Source organism: Acartia tonsa, chromosome 13 (assembly GCF_053477335.1).
Source record: "Acartia tonsa isolate MP-2025a chromosome 13, ASM5347733v1, whole genome shotgun sequence".
NCBI lineage: Eukaryota > Metazoa > Arthropoda > Copepoda > Calanoida > Acartiidae > Acartia > Acartia tonsa.
This window is the reverse complement of record NC_137272.1, coordinates 26,437,039-26,455,426: the sequence shown is the minus strand read 5'-3', so window position 1 is coordinate 26,455,426 and position 18,388 is coordinate 26,437,039. Positions and strand designations below refer to the sequence as shown.

The 18,388-nt window shown below is 32.2% G+C and overlaps 1 protein-coding gene across 1 annotated transcript in view; it reads right to left on the bottom strand.

Annotated features, from left to right (window-relative positions):
* Positions 1–18,388, bottom strand: part of LOC145335030 (5-oxoprolinase) — a 39,452-nt gene that overhangs the window by 8,518 nt on the left and 12,546 nt on the right. Inside the window, exons 15-37 of the mRNA XM_080180712.1 lie at positions 18,096–18,158; positions 16,577–16,688; positions 15,995–16,060; positions 15,542–15,610; positions 15,128–15,263; positions 14,323–14,403; positions 13,760–13,841; positions 13,440–13,557; positions 11,889–11,964; positions 11,457–11,521; positions 9,831–9,888; positions 9,248–9,340; positions 8,920–9,007; positions 6,285–6,351; positions 5,603–5,706; positions 4,944–5,010; positions 4,636–4,722; positions 4,013–4,111; positions 3,481–3,550; positions 3,222–3,293; positions 2,738–2,844; positions 2,283–2,375; positions 341–398 (exon numbers count right to left, since the gene is read on the bottom strand). Coding sequence (XP_080036838.1) covers positions 341–398; positions 2,283–2,375; positions 2,738–2,844; positions 3,222–3,293; positions 3,481–3,550; positions 4,013–4,111; positions 4,636–4,722; positions 4,944–5,010; positions 5,603–5,706; positions 6,285–6,351; positions 8,920–9,007; positions 9,248–9,340; positions 9,831–9,888; positions 11,457–11,521; positions 11,889–11,964; positions 13,440–13,557; positions 13,760–13,841; positions 14,323–14,403; positions 15,128–15,263; positions 15,542–15,610; positions 15,995–16,060; positions 16,577–16,688; positions 18,096–18,158 — 1,931 coding nt within the window. The remainder of the gene's footprint in view (positions 1–340; positions 399–2,282; positions 2,376–2,737; positions 2,845–3,221; positions 3,294–3,480; positions 3,551–4,012; positions 4,112–4,635; positions 4,723–4,943; positions 5,011–5,602; positions 5,707–6,284; positions 6,352–8,919; positions 9,008–9,247; positions 9,341–9,830; positions 9,889–11,456; positions 11,522–11,888; positions 11,965–13,439; positions 13,558–13,759; positions 13,842–14,322; positions 14,404–15,127; positions 15,264–15,541; positions 15,611–15,994; positions 16,061–16,576; positions 16,689–18,095; positions 18,159–18,388) is intronic.

Below are 18,388 nucleotides of genomic sequence, written 5' to 3'. Positions count from 1 at the left end.
AGGGCAATGACATAAAGATATTTTAAAACAAGAATATTTTAATTTGCAAATTTCTTAGATAAGGTGTTTTCCCTTACTTGAAGTCCCTAGCTCAGAATCCCCCCCCCCCTCCCTCTTTAATTTTTTTAATACTGTGGGGGGGTTTTCTTTTCTTCATTCCTAACCCCTATGGGGTCTATATGTGAAAAACACAACCGAACGAAAACCCAACCCCCGCTTATTATTTAATTTATTTCTCAAATAGTTATTTAAAGGGTGTTTATATGCTCGACTAGCCAGTTTAAGTGAAAATACTTTTTTTTATAATTTGAAATCTTCTTTGACGTATCTATCCTTCCCTCGAAGCCCGTGCCAGCAAAATCAAAGATGGCTTCTCCACTTTCCAGATCTATGTCAACCTGAAAAAGTTTCACGGATTTTTAAAAGCGAAGCTTTTCTATAATTAGGGTCGGTCCGTCCGTACGTCCGTCCGTCCGTACGTCCGTAACGGATAGCTTTTTTCGTTAATTTAGACATGTTAGAATTGTCCTATCGATTTCAAATTTTGCATGGTGATTCCTTTAGTAGTTAGGTACGATTTAGAAAGCGTAGCAACTCTATAATCATTACCAAAATGTCTGTACGTCCATTTTAAACATGTTGATTTTTTAACTTTTTTAAATAGCTTTTTTCGTTAATTTAGGCATGTTATAATTGTCCTATCGATTTCAAATTTTGCATGGTGATTCCTGTAATAGTTAGGTACGATTTAGAACGCGTAGCAACTCTATAATCATTACCAAAATGTCCGTACGTCCATTTAAAACATGTTGATTTTTTTACTTTTTTAAATAGCTTTTTTCGTTAATTTAGGCATGTTATAATTGTCCTATCGATTTCAAATTTTGTATGGTGATTCCTATAATAGTTAGGTACGAGTTAGAAAGCGTAGCAACTCTATAATCATTACCAGAATGTCCGTACGTCCATTTTAAACATGTTGATTTTTTTACATTTTTAACAACAAATTTGTATGTGACCTAATTATCTGATTGGTCTGATTTTTGGTATACTGATTCCTAGGACAACAAAGTACAATATTAAAAGCAAAGCAACTCTATAATCAAGTCCTAAAAATGTAAGTATGTCTATAATCATTATCCTGTATCAAGCAGTTTTTCAACAAATTTACTTACAATTTTGCTTTGACTCTTATACATTCGCATTCTGATTATTCAGTTCTGACATTATGCAAGTCTTAATGTCCGTTTGTCCTTCCATTTCAGAGCTTCGCTTTTATGGATGTTGTCATCCTTGTTCTTTGTATACTTCACTTGCTTTGAATATGTGGATGTTGTTATAGGGGAATTTTTGTCGTCGATTTAGGTTGCTAATATAGTCCTCATTGTTACTCAATGGTCAGGAAGTTAAATGGGTAAATAAGGGTATATTAGCCAGCTGGAAGAAACATTTTATCAGGTTAATCGAGAATCACGAACACTATCCACTAAGATATATAAGTTTTCCGGAATTTTAATGTTAGGGGGAGATTTGAAATCTGCATCAAATTTTAAGGATTTTTTATAAAATTCGTTTTTTGTATAATTCTTTATCTAAAAGCGGAAATGCATTTTAAGTTAATTAATTTTGACCAATAGGATAGGTGGATTTTAAACTACCTGCGCTCTAATTGGTTGAATAATGTACGCCATCCAATCAGAGCGCAGATTTTTTAAATCCACCAATCACAGATGCCAAAATTAATTAACTTAAATTGCATTTCCGCTTTTAGATGAAGAATTATAGAAAAAACGAATTTTATAAAAAAAATCCTCAAAATTTGATGCAGATTTCAAATCTCCCCCTAACTATAAAATTCCGGAAAACTTATATATCTTACTATCCACACATTCTATATTCTTTGCTTTGGAAGACCTGTCGATCAAAATGCGTTTAGATTTGGACACCAGCAAAATATAAGGAACAAAAACCAACTTGAAAACCACAGTAATTCATTTCCATAAGGGTTTGATGAGATATAACAACTTTAATTTCATATTGACGACTTGAGCCAAAACCCTAGGAAACTTGGACTAACCAATCGATCAATGCTAGTATAAGACCTTATTATCGTTTTTTAGTTTTCAAACTTTTTGACAACGGTAATGTAATGAGAGTAAATTACAGGCTTAACTGTAATTTACTTCAGTGATTAAGATATTAAGTGTACTTTACTTAACATATTTAAACACAAACATTTAATTTAAAAACACGGTAAGATTTGATAAGACCAAATTTCTTACCTTTAGATTGATAATAGACCCATTATCCATAGAATCCTTGGCAGAAAGAGAACTTTTCCCTGTTTTATCAAAAGCTCGCTTTCCAATCACCTTCCCACATTTTAATTGTAAGAATTTTTAGGTTTTATCTAATTTTTCATTTGTAATATGTAAAAAATTAAAAGCTTTGAACATTTTTCTATAGGGTCAAGTTTTGGAGTTTTACCCCAAATAACCCCCCCCCCCCCCATTTGGACGCCCATATCTTGATATATATAAGGTTAAGCGCCGACCTCTCTCCCACCCTATTTTTTAAATAAATTGAAATTGGAGGAGCTCTAACCCAGCGGGACTATCGAGTACCCAACATAACCTTACCTAACATGACTTAAAATGATAAACAAAAAGATGGGGGAGGGGTTGGTTTAAAGGTTCAGCAAGGTACTTGTAGGAAAATTTGTATACAATTATTCCTTAAGCATTTCTCTGACGGCCACTTCGGCATTCTCCTGTATATGTCCCATGTAGGCTTGGACAACATCCAGGCCGTACTGATCAATAAGCTCAGATACCAACTGGATACCTAATTAGATACTAAAATCAATAACTAGAGAGAAATAGCATTATAAGTAATGAAAATCAACACTTATATTCTAATATTCATTTTAAAAATGTCTTTATTCATAACTATAACTATTTATCCTTTTTTTAAAAAGTTTTTTGTCTAAAGCTAAAGATCTCGAAAATGGCAGGTCTGATTAGGTTGTGGTCTAATGGGAACATTTATAAATGCAATAGGTTAGTTTTGGGCTATTTTCTTAGTATTGTTTTATCTTTCCTGATTCATTTCATGTGAAGTGTTTTACAAGGGGCTATATATGAATTTTTACCTAGCTTTCTTCTGGGGTTTATCTCTGTATAGATCCTTCCGCCCTTTGTGTCAACAAACAAAATAATAACCTTTCTGATTTGCAGCAATTTGTGCTTTAAGATCTGACAGATTGTCCTGCAGAAGTCTGGTACCAGAAGAACCTTAATAATATAAATATAAGAATTTTTTCTGGAGGTTGATAGTTAATGTCTTTGCATTAAATAAGACCTTGTAAATGGTACTATCTATAAAATGTCAAATGATATTTTTAGTGTCAGGGCATTTACCTACTATTACAACAAGTTAGCACTTTAAGACAAATGTTATGCAATCAAAGAGCCTATATACCTGGAAATTCTCCTGGAGCCATGAGGGCAGCCGTCAGAGCCTTCTCCTGGAATTCACCACCAGCTACAACCTGCAACGATAAGGATATATTATGTTTCTCACTTCTGACAGATTTTCTTTAAAAGTATTCTTTTCTATCTGTTTGTCTACCTGTCGATATCATTTCTAACAAGTACCTAGAGTCTATAATATATGTATTTTCTTTTCAACTAACTGGATTTCTGTGTTTTTCTATATTCCTGTTTTGACTACTGTCTGTATGCCAAATGTTACCATTCCAATTCAATCATGACGTAATGTAAATGATTCAATGTTTTCAAAAATGTCCCTTAGACAATTTTGGCTGTTCTTTTTTTACAATTTCGTTTATGTGTCAGTCTATTGTAATTTTATAATTAATTTACAAAACTTTCATTATTCAAAAAATTATCTATCTATCTTAATTTCCTTAGTTTACTTCTCTATTGATCTTTCTTTCTCTAGAAGGATAGATCGATAGATAACAACAACATCAACAGCATCTTTCTCTAACCTTGAAAGATTTGAAGCTAGCTCCCTCCTGCCATAGGAAGGTGCTGTGCGGAGGCATGGATCCTGGAGTAATGCCTCCAATATCAGCATGATGGCCTCTGACCAAATAATACAACACTTGTTATAAAGTTTAGTATCCATAATCCACTCTCTCCCCTAACAATAATTTTTTAATATATAGAAAATCATACATAAAGAGATTGAAAGACATTTTATTTTTAAATATCCTATCAATTGCTTAAACACTATTGTCACTACTAAAGATAAGCCTCTAGAGGCCTCTGGGGGCACTTACGAAAAGGTTGGGGCCATTAAATTTTAGTTTTAAAGAGAAGTAGATAAACAAAGTCTGTAGAGGTAGTTTTTTCTATGAAGTGCAATTTCTCTTGAGATAATAAAATTATATTCCCCTAAAATAGTTATAAACCCTCCCTGGACCTATAAAAAGCTTCACTGTAAAGGAAAACCATATCCTTTCACTAGCAGTTATATAGAGTTCTTAAATACACAAAAAGATAACTTATAATGTATAAAATTGCACTACTAATTTTTAGCTTAATCTTCAAAAATTATAAACTTAAACAAATCAAAAGACGCATTCAACGAGTGTTTGTTTATATTCCTATTGGCTACAAAGAAAACCGGTTTCTTCTCTCCAGGATAGAAGACAGGAGTAATCACTGTTAGGTCGGGCAGGTGAGAACCTCCAGCCTGAATAGATAGATAGAATAAGGTAGGGAATTATGAGATAAAGAGATAGATAGATTGATGCACAAGGCTTACAGATTTAGATCAACAGACAGATTTATATAAAATCAGAAGGACAGACAGGCTGAAATATTGAGGCGCAATTGAGTTATCTTGAAAAAAAGATTCATAGATAAACATACATTTATGATAATAATAAATTAAATATGATATAGAAATCCAACCTTAGGGTGGTTAGCCAGAATAACATCCCCTTCTTTCAGGTTATCTCCCAATGTTTTCATTTGATGCCTAAATAGATCATATATATTTACAGTATAGTAGGTAGCTAGTTATCAATGTAAAGGGTTGGCATTTAACGCAAGGATCTTAATGGATAAGAGAATGATTAATTAGTAATTACACCTTCTAAATTAAAATTATGGGTTGAAAAATTTGGACACAACTAGTTCAGAACCAACCAACCTCGAATACTACTTTTCGATAAATCACCTCAATGAAGATATTTTAATCAGAAATTAATATTTACTAAGTAGTCTTTAATTTTGCAAAATTTGTTACCATTTTAGAAAATAATTGAAAAGGGAAGTAACAAGAATACCATGTAATACATAACTAGTTTTTTTTTGAAATTTAATGTTTTCCAATGGATATAGAATACGTGGATATTTAGACAGGGGAATTTTTGTCGTCAATTCATGTAGCTTATCCTCAGATTCTGATCAATACATTCCTCCAGGGGAGGGGATGGGGTAAAGTAATAATGAGGAGTTGGTACTAGGTAGGTTTCGTGATATCAGCCAGCTGGGAGGGAGAAACATTTTATCAGGGTATGCGAGAATTTATCTTAATATCCACGTGTTCTATATTCGTATTTGTTTACCTGACAGTATCTTGCATAGCTCCTAAATGCACAGGAATATGGGGAGCATTGGAAACAAGGCCGCCGTCAGGTCCAAACAAGGCGCATGAAAAATCAAGCCTTTCCTGTAAGAAATTCACATATAGGACTTCAATTTAAAATAAAGTTCGTTAGTTTCACATTGAGTAAAAACCTAAGCCAAGGAGGGGTTTTGACACGTGTTTTCCGTGCAGTATCTTGCATAGCTCCTAAATGCACTGGAATAAGGGGAGCATTAGAAACCAGTCCAGTCCGTTAGGTCCAAACAAGGCGCATGAAAAATCAAGTCTTTCCTGTAAAGAAATTCGAATTTCAAACTGTTATCTATAATACAAAGTAGAATGATGTCTGTCCGTCCCTAAAGATCTCGGTAACCACTGAACCGATCGGATTCTACTCTTCAGGGAATATACCTTCTGGTCCTGTGGAGGCTATTTTTTCTTGGGGTGTGGGACACCCCCAACCCCCCAAAAAATGAAAATTCCCCCCCAATTTTTTTTTCCATTTTTTATGTTTTTATATATTCTTAAAAAGTTTTTTTCTAAATAACTTTTTAAAAGTTAGGTACCTACTCAAGTTGTTTTTTTTTAGCCAATTAATTTTTCTGTGCAATTTTAATTCGTAAGAAAAAATATATTCCATAAAAAAATTCATATTAAATTACCTTAATATTTGTAGAAATAGAAGTTCTTTGTAGAATTCTACCCATTTGTTCTGCAATGGACATAAACCTAAAATATTGCATGATATTCACAAACTTAACAAGGATGACAACATCCATAAAAGCGAAGCTCTGAAACGGTAGGACAAACGGACATTAACACTTGTGTAATGTCAGAACTGAATAATCAGAATGCGAATGTATAAGAGTCAAAGCAAAATTGTAAGTAAATTTGTTGAAAAACTGCTTGATACAGGATAATGATTATGGACATACTTACATTTTTAGGACTTGATTATAGAGTTGCTTCGCTTAAAATATTGTACTTTGTTGTCCCAGGAATCAGTATACCAAAAATCAGACCAATCAAATAAATAGGTCACATACAAATTTGTTGTTAAAAATGTAAAAAAAATCAACATGTTTAAAATGGACGTACGGACATTCAAGTAATGATTATAGAGTTGCTACGCTTTCTAACTCGTACCTAACTATTACAGGAATCACCATGCAAAATTTGAAATCGATAGGACAATTCTAACATGCCTAAATTAACGAAAAAAACTATTTAAAAAAGTAAAAAAATCAACATGTTTAAAATGGACGCACGGTCATTTGGGTAATGATTATAAAGTTGCTACGCTTTCTAAATCGTACCTAACTACTAAAGGAATCACCATGCAAAATTTGAAATCGATAGGACAATTCTAACATGTCTAAATTAACGAAAAAAAGCTATCCGTTACGGACGGACGTACGGACGGACCGACCCTAATTATAGAAAAGCTTCGCTTTTAAAAATATTCTAGATACACACTAAAGATGACATAAAAACAGACTTCCTATTACTTTTACATAAGGATTTATGTATTTCGCTCTTGAAGGCAGAGTTAGTATTCAACTTCTGGTGACGTTAACCGTCCAATCAATAAAACCGAACAATATACAAAACTACGTAAAAATAAGACATATGAGAGAAAGAAATAGTTAGTTAATCGTCAAATAGATAAAATGAAGTATAGGGTATAACCCACAACTGGATTAATACGAGAAAAAATACATAGTTATATTTCTGTTATTGTCGCAGTTTTGTTATTGTCGCGGTTTTGTCACTGTCGCGGTTTTTTATGTCGCGGCTTTGTCCCTGTCGCGGTTTTGTTTGTCGCGGTTTTGTATCCACTCCGTGATTTTCGCTGTTTTAGTGAGCTATCTTATTATTTAGTTCGGCTACCTCCCAAAGTCAGCTGAAACTACGAAATCTATTTTTCAAATTCATTACCTTGTTGGTTACAGCTATCTTTAGCGAAAAAATTATGATATAATTATGAGACTCCTAGATAAAAAAATCTCCAATCTAAAAAAAGGTTTTTTGAGCTTTTACAGTAAAGGGGTCTTTTTTTCGCGTATTTACCGTAAAGAAGGGTGTTGGGGTTTAGTCAAATGCACTCATTAAGTCAAAAATTACTAACTATGACCAAATATATGAAATGGTCATAATTAAGAACAGCTTGACTCAAATAGAGCATTTGACTAAATCTTAACACCTAACATTACGGAAAATACGCGAAAACTAATTTTGCTTGGGCTAGGGAAAATGTTTTAAATTGATGGTGGTGGGGTCTATTAGTAAACTTGAGGGATACTACCTGAATGACTTTATTAGCTTTGGAATCTATTGTGTGGTTTATTAGATTTTATATGAAAGAGGAAAATGAAAATGAAGGTTATCATAAAACTAGGGATCTAAAAAGATAAGACAATAGCCGATAAATTGATGTACATCCCCAATGATGACAAACAAAATTATACCTTCTGAAGATTAAAATTAGTAATCAAAACGTTTGGACATTCAACTTAATGTAACAATCAATTATGATTAATTAAATTCGTGAAAGTTGTTAAGCAAACAAATAAGAAAACGTGTTGATAAAACTTTGGGGACTAGTGTAATAAACAGTCCATTGTTCCCTCCGTTCAGGTACCTCCCCGAGAAAAACAGAAAACCATTCAGCTTTTTTAATTAATTGTTTTTTTTTGCTTTCAAAATTAATCAATTTCATTTTATTTGTTCTTTTGGAGGGATTAATATCCCAGATTGCAAATTGATTTTATAAAAACAAGGATGACAACATCCATAAAAGCGAAGCTCTGAAACGTTAGGACAAACGAATATTAACACTTGAATATTCCACTTCCATCAGTAACTTTGCTGTTTTAAACTGTTTTGATTTTTGAGATATCTCAAACGGCTAAAATTATATTTTAATATCCAAATTTTTTATTAAATGTCTAAGTTCTCAACCTACTGCTTTGTATTATTAGCCAGCGACATAAATAATAAAAAAACAGCTTGATAAAAGAATGTAAATTAGATAAAATAAATTGTCATTTTCCCTGATAACCAGCACAGAGTAACCGTTATGCAGGAATATAGAGATAGTACATTAGAAGAAAATCTTAACCCCCCCCCCATAAACAAAAAAATTTATTGGATAGATTAAAATTATTGACAGAAAAGAAAAACGGTACTTTATTCATTAATCTATTATTTCCAACCAACTATTTGTCAGTATCCAAAGACATTTTAGTTTTTAGGGTAAGAACCATTTACAGTTTTTTCGAAAACTATATGGCTTACCTGTGACTAAAGATAGAGAGTTGGATAGTATCAAGTTCACACCCTACAGTTTTGGTATTTCCAGCTCCGATGGATATTTCAATATCTCCTATAATTAGATTCAATTAATCAAGAAAATCCTATAGCATCAGAGCGGGAGAAAGGGGAAATTGAATTGTAAATTAAATTGTTCCCTAAAATTTTATAGCAGATGATATCTTATTCGTTTGATCTAAAACTTTGGGTACTTTTAGTAGTGTCCAAGAAAGTGGACAGACGGACAGACGACAAGATGAAAAGACAGTCATCGTTCTACTTTGTAGTATTAAGATAAAATTTTTGAGCCCACCTTTTTTAGTAATAACCGCAGTACATCCAGGTTCCACCAGAATTGTGCTCAATTTGTCCATGATGATTCCTGGGCCCGAGATTTTGTGTCCTGAGCACATTTTTAATTGATTTATATAATTTAATATTTATGAGTAAGTTTAATGTAACCAAGCAAAATATATATATTTCTAGTATAAAAGATACTCTATAATTCGAAATGTCCGTCTGTCTATAAGAAACGGAAAGAGAAAAAGTTAATTTCTCGGCTGTTGTTTTAATGATCAAACAAAATATAATTCATACAAAAAGATTTCGTGATTTTCTACTTTTTAGGTATACATTTAATATCTAATCTTAATGACACTGAACACCTGCTTTATATCTGAGTCTGACATTGTCCGTATGTCCTTGCATCATTTTTTGTCCTTCACTATTTATGGGCGTTGTTATCCTTGTTTATTTTTATGCTATAATTTCATTAATTCTAAGGAGTTTAAACCTTTTAAAAATTATTGTGTCAAACTATTAATCTTATTAATATTATGTAAAAATCTACAAAGTAAATAAAAAAATGTTCTAAAAATAATTCAATCAAATCCCTGGACGTAGATTCTCCATGAGATATACGTTGGTATCCATATATCCTTCTTCAAAATATACCTAAATTAAAATATTATATTAATAATAATATTAAATTGCCTTTTACCTTTATTTATTTAACCCTCTAACCTTCATACATAGAGATCAGACAGAGAGGGGATAATAGCTGTTTAATACACTAGTCCTTAAAGTTTTATAAAAACATTTTTTTATTCGTTGGCTAAACATCTTTGGGGACTTTAATGAATTCTGATTGGTTGACTCATAAAGTAGACTGTTCAAACGTTTCAACCACTAATTTTAATCCACAGAAGGAGTAATTTTGTGCATCATCATTGGGGATGCACTTCAATTTACCGGCCATTGTCTTATCCCTTTAGATCCCTGCATAGAGATACATAGCTTTCTAGAAATTTAAAAAGAAATTTTTTATTTTTTAAGTACTACAATAAACACAATACCTAAATGCTTTATAAATCAAATTTTCAATCTCGCTTTAAAATTAGAAAGTATTTAATACCTACATTCCAGTATATATGGCATCTATTTACAGATAATTTTCCACGAATATTAAAGTAAAAATCATGAAATTTTGTTAGGCCGAACCTTCGGGCTCTCGGGGCTAACTAAACTGGTTTAAATATGATAGTTTTTCTTTTTAATATCCGTGGAAATCTGTCTGTAATACGATGCGATAAATAATCCTTATTTAAACCATTAACCCTACGGGTAGAAATACATCGCTTAAATTGAGTAGGGCTTCCCTTACATAAAGAAACCCTAACATTACTTATGACTATCATAGGTGGTTGGATGATGTTGCTCCGTGGGTGTTTTACAATTTTATTTTTAAAAACATGTATGGATTCTGATCCTGAATTGCTAAAATGATTGGCTTCTTAAATGTCTCTAAATCTATTTTCATTTGCCAAAACATGGCATATTTGTATAAAAGAAATAATAAACCTATAAGGGTCAGCATTTGTAGATCTTCGCTAAAAAATTGATTACTAATATCAAGGGAACTTTTCGTTCGATTTGTTCACTAAACGTTTTTTAATAACCGCAAACTGGCAATTTATCAATTGTTGATTATTCGCTAAATCGCAAATAGAGTAACTTCGGAAACTTTTCAATCTTAAAATTTAAATTTAAAAAAAGTTTAGAATTACCACGGATATAGGGATTGAACAATTCGGTATTAATTTAATTTTGTTACAAGTTCATTCTAGAGCATAACAGCACTTCAATTACAAAGGAAATACATAAAAACAAATGAAGATCTAATGAGAAGAATAAAGAAAGAAAGAGATTCCCACGTGAGTAAATGAGAAAAGATGTATTTTTCGGTGCTATGAAGGTACACTGTCAAAAAAAATAAGGATTCTTACAATAATTTTTTTGGAAAAAAATAAATCAAAATTTAGCACCTAATGACTAATTCTTTAAATATGTGATTTTACTAATAAGTATAACGTATGGAAGGTCGTAAGTAACTTAGAATTCAATCACAAAATCCACTAAATGGCTTTAAATCAATAGTTTAATATTTATTTTGACTAACTAAAGAATTTTTCATTATGTAGACCATGGGAAATTAATATGTATCAAAATCAAATATTTTTCACCTTTACACATTTTTCAGGTTTAGCAGGACCAGTGGCTGCCTCCAGGCTACTTTCCAGAGTTATACCTGCAATAAAAACAAATTCTTTAGTCATTAAACTAAGAACAAATGAACCTGCGACCGTGGATTAACACGCAGTGCATCCGCACAGTATTACAACTAAAGACGTTGAAAACGGTCCCATCTGCTGATATGTCATATATGAGGGACATAAGGTTTAAAAATTGATAAACAATAATGACAAACATAATAACCCCAGATTACAATTTGTGGTTGAAACATTTGGACACGTTAATGAACCAACCAATCAAAATTCAAAAAAAGTCCCCAAAAAAGTTAAGCGAACGAATAAGAAAACGTTATTATAAAACTTTGGGGACTAGTGTAATTTTCAGCCCAATGTCCCCTCCCTCCCTGAATATGCCATGCTGACCTGATTTAGCAGTGCCTCGCACTCTGATGTCATCAACATGAACATCACGTCCGGTCAGGGTAAACCCAAACTCAGTCTAAAATTATATAATCTGAAATCTCATAAAGATGCACAACGACAACCTCATAGAGATAGCCAAACACCAAGGTAGAAAAACTAATCTTCTCACTATTATTTTAAAGTAAGAACTTTATAATATAATAAGGGTAAATGTGAACAAGAGGCGAAGGGTTAATCGAAAAGCAGCAGTAAATGCAAAAAAATTTGATCAAGATTATCATATCTTAATTATAATATATTTAACATATGTTTAATTTTGGACTTATATTTATATTTAATGACACCTTGATATCAACAACGCATTTGACATATATTTATCCTTTTAGCAAATCCAGCTCAAAACTAGAGTCGAAGATTAGGTCAAAGGGATAGTTCTACGAAGTGTATTTAAAGAGTTAAGGTACTTAGAGTAGTGAACTTTTATAAGTCTTAGTAGAATATATTAGGCATTGGATAGATATGATTATATGTTAAAGAATTTTTAACATTGACCAGACCAAACTTTTTTTATTTGACAATATCTAAAAAAGTTAAAGAGATTTGCCACATAAATTACATGAAAATGGTCTATTTTTTTCCAAATATGTATAGCCAAAACACCAATATAAGAGAATCTTTTTCCACATATTTCACAAGAGTTATAAAAAAATTGAACAGGGGTTCCCCTTGGGACAAGTTACTTAAAAAAACATAAAAAATAACGTCCGGTTCATTATAGGACAGGTTTTCTATAGATTCTTTTTAAAAAAAACAAAGAAAACCGTCCGGTTTACAATATACACATTATCTCACGCGGAAATACCAACTAACCATACAACATATATATATATATATATAAAAGACCATTCTCATGTAATTTATGTTGCAAATCACTAACTGTTTTAGATATTGTCAAATAAAAAAAGTTCGGTCTGGTCAATGTTAAAATTCTTTATCACAATCATATCTATCCAATGCCTAATATATTTTACTAAGACATATAAAAAGATCACTACTCTAAGTACTATACTAAATATTTTATAGGTCATTCTTTGTTGTTATGTGTATTTCGTTGTATAAAATGTTTGAAGTTCTATTAACTAGCAAATGCTATCTAAAGTTGTAATTATGACAAAAAAGTTTTTGCCATATATAACATGCAACGAAGTTGAAAATAAAAATGAAAAACTCATTTTTTAAGGAAAATCCCTGGTCAAATCTTTTAATTTTAATCAATAACTTTATATTATGCACTACTACGTTATTTAAAATAGAAAAAACTTACAGTTCACTATTTTTTTTTAAATGCACTTCGTGAAACTATCCCTTTTACAGTAACAACATGATAAAATTGGCAGGTTGAGACTTAAATTATTTCAACAATAACAAATATTGATATACACTACATACCTCATAACTTTGAAAGGAGAAGTTTCTAAAATAATTCAAATGTATGTACAGACTCGATTTATTGAAATGACAAAATAAATGAAAAGCAACTCTATAACTTACTTTGTATCTAGTAAGGAAGGTGTCCATGAAACTGTTTGTAGGGCCCAAATTACACATCAGCGCACAATCTGTGCCCCCATAGCGCATGTGCAAAAAGGCCTCGGTCGAGATTTGATCCCTATAAAAAGATATATATCAATTTAAGAAAGTATCTTAACAAAGATATAAGACAATGGATGATAAATTAACTCGCATACATACCCTAATATTGGCTAAAAAGTTTGGACCAATTGTTCGGCGTTTTCTTCTTAGAAATATTTTTTTCAATTTTTAAAAATTTGATAATATTTGCAGGTAGTTTCTCTAAATCAAAGTCTTACCTGTCAAAACCTTGTTTTTCTAAATTTTCAACACACTTTGCTTCGAGGGCAGAAATTCTGGTATTAATTTCAAACGTACTCTACAATCAAACAAATCCTCAAATTTCTGTCTACATGAAAAGGTTTAAAAAAGACTTTATCTGCATCTAAATATCAAGATTTGATCTTTTATTTGTACGCAGAATTTTCTTTCTTGAAAATGTTAACAGCATGCTATTGTATATTAAAAGACAAGTTCTGCTTTTGATCATTTATAATCTTCTATTGGCTACGTCCCTAGAGGCACCTAGATGCATTGAAGAAAAATAGACAATCGACCATGCATTTTCAATTAAAAAGAAAAGATTTTGAGGTCTTTTTTTCTAGGGCCGTATTATTTTGAGAAGTTGGATGTACCCCTCCCAAAATCAGTTACAATCATTCTTTGGACCTGTGAGAAGCCGTACATTGAAAGGGAACCATGTCGGTTTAGCAGTGCGACACACAGACATCCTGTTACTTTTATATAAGGATTAACCTCCACGGTCCAACATTCCCACAAAATAAATTTAAGATTTGTTCCTCAGATTTGTAAATGAGGGCAGCAGGTTCTTGTTCCTCGTGAACAACGTCAGCTAAAGCCATACCAAACGCAGACAAAATACCTGAACCATAAAAATCTAATAAACATGCTCATTAAGTAATAGGTTAGTTATACTCCGGGAGAGGAAGGACATTGTATAGTGAACTACAAAGTACCCAAAGTTTTACAACTGTGTTATCTTATTCTTTGGCTCATAAATTTTGGGTACTTTTAATGAATTACTATTGGTTTCTTATAAAATTGAATTTTCAAAACATTTCAACCAATAATTGTAATCGACAGAAGGGGTAATATAGTTTATAAGCATTGGGGATGTATATTAATTTATCGAACATTGTCTTACCACTTAATATCTCTCCTGGTTAAACTTAAATTGTATGTATATTGTATAAAATCTGTAAGACAAAAATCAAGATGATAACATTCATAAAAAAAGAAGATCAACCAATCAGACAGTCACATTAATTTCAGAAGTCCGAACATTTAAAAGTGCAATAATAAGATTATATAAAAAAGGGACTATATAATACCTACTAGCGGCTTCGCCCCTAGCCTCTAGGGGCTTTGCCCCATGAGATAGTGTTCCCCCCCCCCTAGAAAATAGCTTAAAACCACCACATGACCAATAGGTATATACCCTGAAGAGTAGAATACGATCGGCTAGTGGTTACCGAGATCTTAAGGGACAGACGGACAGACTGACAGACAGACAGAAGGACGGACGGACAGACATCAAGCTACTTTGTATTATAGATATTAGTTAATTTTCAAAAAAATTCTAATACCTGCGTATTTATGAATGATAACCGTTGCCATGCCCAATGAGCGGGCAATGGCACATGCATGTTGACCGCCTGCTCCGCCAAAACATGCCAGCGCGTGCTTAGCGGTGTCATAACCTTTACCCTGGGTCAGGGCTCTAAGGAAATGTTAAGATGATTTTTATGTACCAATTTATTAGCTTTTTGTTTACAGTAATTTTGTTAACAATAAGCAGTTATATTTTTTTTTTAAATAGTGATCAAAGTTTAGATTTAAAAACAAGAAAGAACATTAGACTGTGATTAAGAAATCTAGGAAATGAGGAAGGGAACATTAAAATGTAAAAAAATACTTGTCCCCAAAGTTTCAAAACAAGTTTTATCATACTTAACCTAAAAGTATAAACTGGAAGAATATAGCTAAAAATCATTTTTCCTGATAGGTCTACACATTGCCTCGTTGGCTACAGCAATAAATCCCATTGCCACTTCTTCTTTGGTCATCACCTAGATCAAATACTTTCTTATACCTACTTGATTCAATAACCCTAATAAAAATAACAAGATGTCTGTTTGTTTGTCTATCTGTTTATACATAAGGTTCTTTCTAACCGCTGAATCGATATGGTTCTCCTTTACAAAGTCCTAGAATGGTTTGTAACTATTTAGAGAAATCGCCCCTAGAAATAAAAAGACCCACCACTATATTCCTCATCAAAGCTGGAAGAAAATGCAAAGACGACGTCTATTCTTTTTTTGTCTGCTAATTTTAAAATGTTTTATCCGCCATCTTTGTTTTGATATTAATTTGGAATCAGTGTTTTACAGAAGATCTTTTTATGGGATGATTTTCTATATTGATAACAATAACAGTTTTCAAATGCTTCTTACCTTTCCGGAAGCCGCGTTGAATTCGTTGATTGTCTCTGTCAGCTGGTCAAATGCGTCAATAGAACCCTAAATATATAAAGAAATTAATGATAGACTGGTGGATAGATGATTGTAAAGTGGATGCAGTTTATATTGAAAAACAAGGGAAACATTAAAAATATTTCAATTATTTAAACTCAAGACTTTATTTGTCACAAATATAGAATCTGCTCTATCTTTGATGTTACTGTCCTCTAAAATACAAAATTAAAACCAGATTAAAATGTATGTATGGTGTGTAGCCATAGACTCTTAGTTTTTGGATCTAAGTAGTAATAGAGTAGGACGAGACACTTGTGTATACCCAACAGGACCAGCTCAAGTTCCAATTTCAAGTTTATTATGACGCTTTCCGCAGAGGAGCTCGGAATACGTTTCCAAACTGCTCAATTATCTCCCTTCATATACAACCAAGAGGAAATTGCGTGTATGTATTTTGACGGAGAAATTCTTGTTAACACATGGGGAACTATCACCCACATAACTCAATGCGTTACCACTGAGCTTTTACGCCCCTCAATACCAGATAAAAGTGAAGATTACCTGTTTATCTAGGGCTTGATCTTCAGTTTTTCCAAATATTTTAGGGAAATATTCTGGTAAAATTCTGCCCAGGCATAGGTTAGCATCTGTTATAGCTAGAGGTCCACCTTTCCTAAATTAATATCATTGTTATAACATTTGAAATACATTGTAAGAGCGTGACACTTAACCAACACCCAAGGATAACAAAGAGTTAAGATACATGCAACTTTTTGAGTGTATGACCTAGCCTTTGTCTGTATAAAAGTTTTAACTATACATCTTGATGAGTTGCGCCTGTTACGAACCAAGACATTTCCCCATCTCTTACTATTAATTTCACGCATCTGGCATAGTAGCAGTATGATGCGGTGATGAACTGAGATAGAGCCCATCACATTCCTGTGACCAACGGAAACGCAACATGTTAAGTTACGGTTAAGGGTTGAATTAATATGAAAAATTGGGTAAACGGCTATCAATCAAGAATAAATTCTGGTTACATATATGTTTTTGATAAAACAATTTTAAATTATTAAGTTATCAAATTCACGTTAAAAGTAATCAAAAAAAGTAATTTAACATCAGTCCTACGTGTACAAAATTTTAGATTTCTAAGGAGATATTTTTTTAGAAATTAATTCTTTAGAATATTAATAAAAAATAGATTAGTATTCACAGCAAAATGTACCTTTAATTTTAAGATATATCAAGGATGACAACATCCATAAAAGCGAAGCTCTAAAACTGTAGGATAAACGAACATTAACACTTGTAATGTGTCAGAACTGATTAATCAAAGTATAAATATAAAAAAAGTCTAACAAAATTTTACGATTATAGAGTTGCTACGCTTTCCAAATGGTACCTAACTACTACAGGAATCACCATGCAAAGTTTGAAATCGATAGGACAATTCTAACATGTCTAAATTAACTATAAGAGCTAACCGTTACGGACTTACCCTAATTATAGAAAAGCTTCGCTTTCAAAAAGGTAAATTACTTTTTTTTGGCAGTAAAGTACCAATCATACCCTCTCCCTCATGGGAAATCTCTAACATTTTACTGTTTTAATGAGCGTTACTTAACCTAAACATAAAGTTGGGAAAGTGTGATCTATCCTGCAAATCTAAAATCATGCACCTTTTGACTTTCATGTATTTAACAAATAATTCAATAAAAATTAGGAATTCCTTTCAGTTTTAGTTTTATCAAAATAGCATGTCTTTACGCACGCAATCATTAATTGTAATGTATCTAAATGCAATGATTTAAGTTTTTAAAAAGGATGAAATCGAGACCATTTCTTTATCAAGCTTCCTTGAAAAGTAACTGTACAGTCATCTTACCGATAATATCCTAAGTATGAAACATTCAATCTATCCATAAAGGGGAATCAGTTTCGCCACCGTTTCTTCACAAATTTAGCCAAATCTTAGCGCTATACTCCTGCTGGAAAGTCTTATAAGACATAGATCTAGAGCAAAAGATCCAAAATGCCCCCCTCCCCCCTTCTTAATCTATGTGTCTAATATTACCTGTAACAAACAGGACCTGGATGAGCACTGGCAGATTCAGGACCGACCACAAACAGACCAGACCTTATAAAACGTATTGTTATAACCTATTCATTATTATTTATTAGATCTATTGAACTAAAATATTGTTTAGAGGAATTGAATGGCACGATAAATTTCTTTTATAATTTCTGGATAATGATATTCTTTTCTTGTCAGATACAAAGGGTGAGGTGGTAGGTTGTGCTAAAATTCCGTAAAGTTGTTAGTTTTAAGGCTTAAAAACAGTAGTAGAACGATAATATTCACTAAAT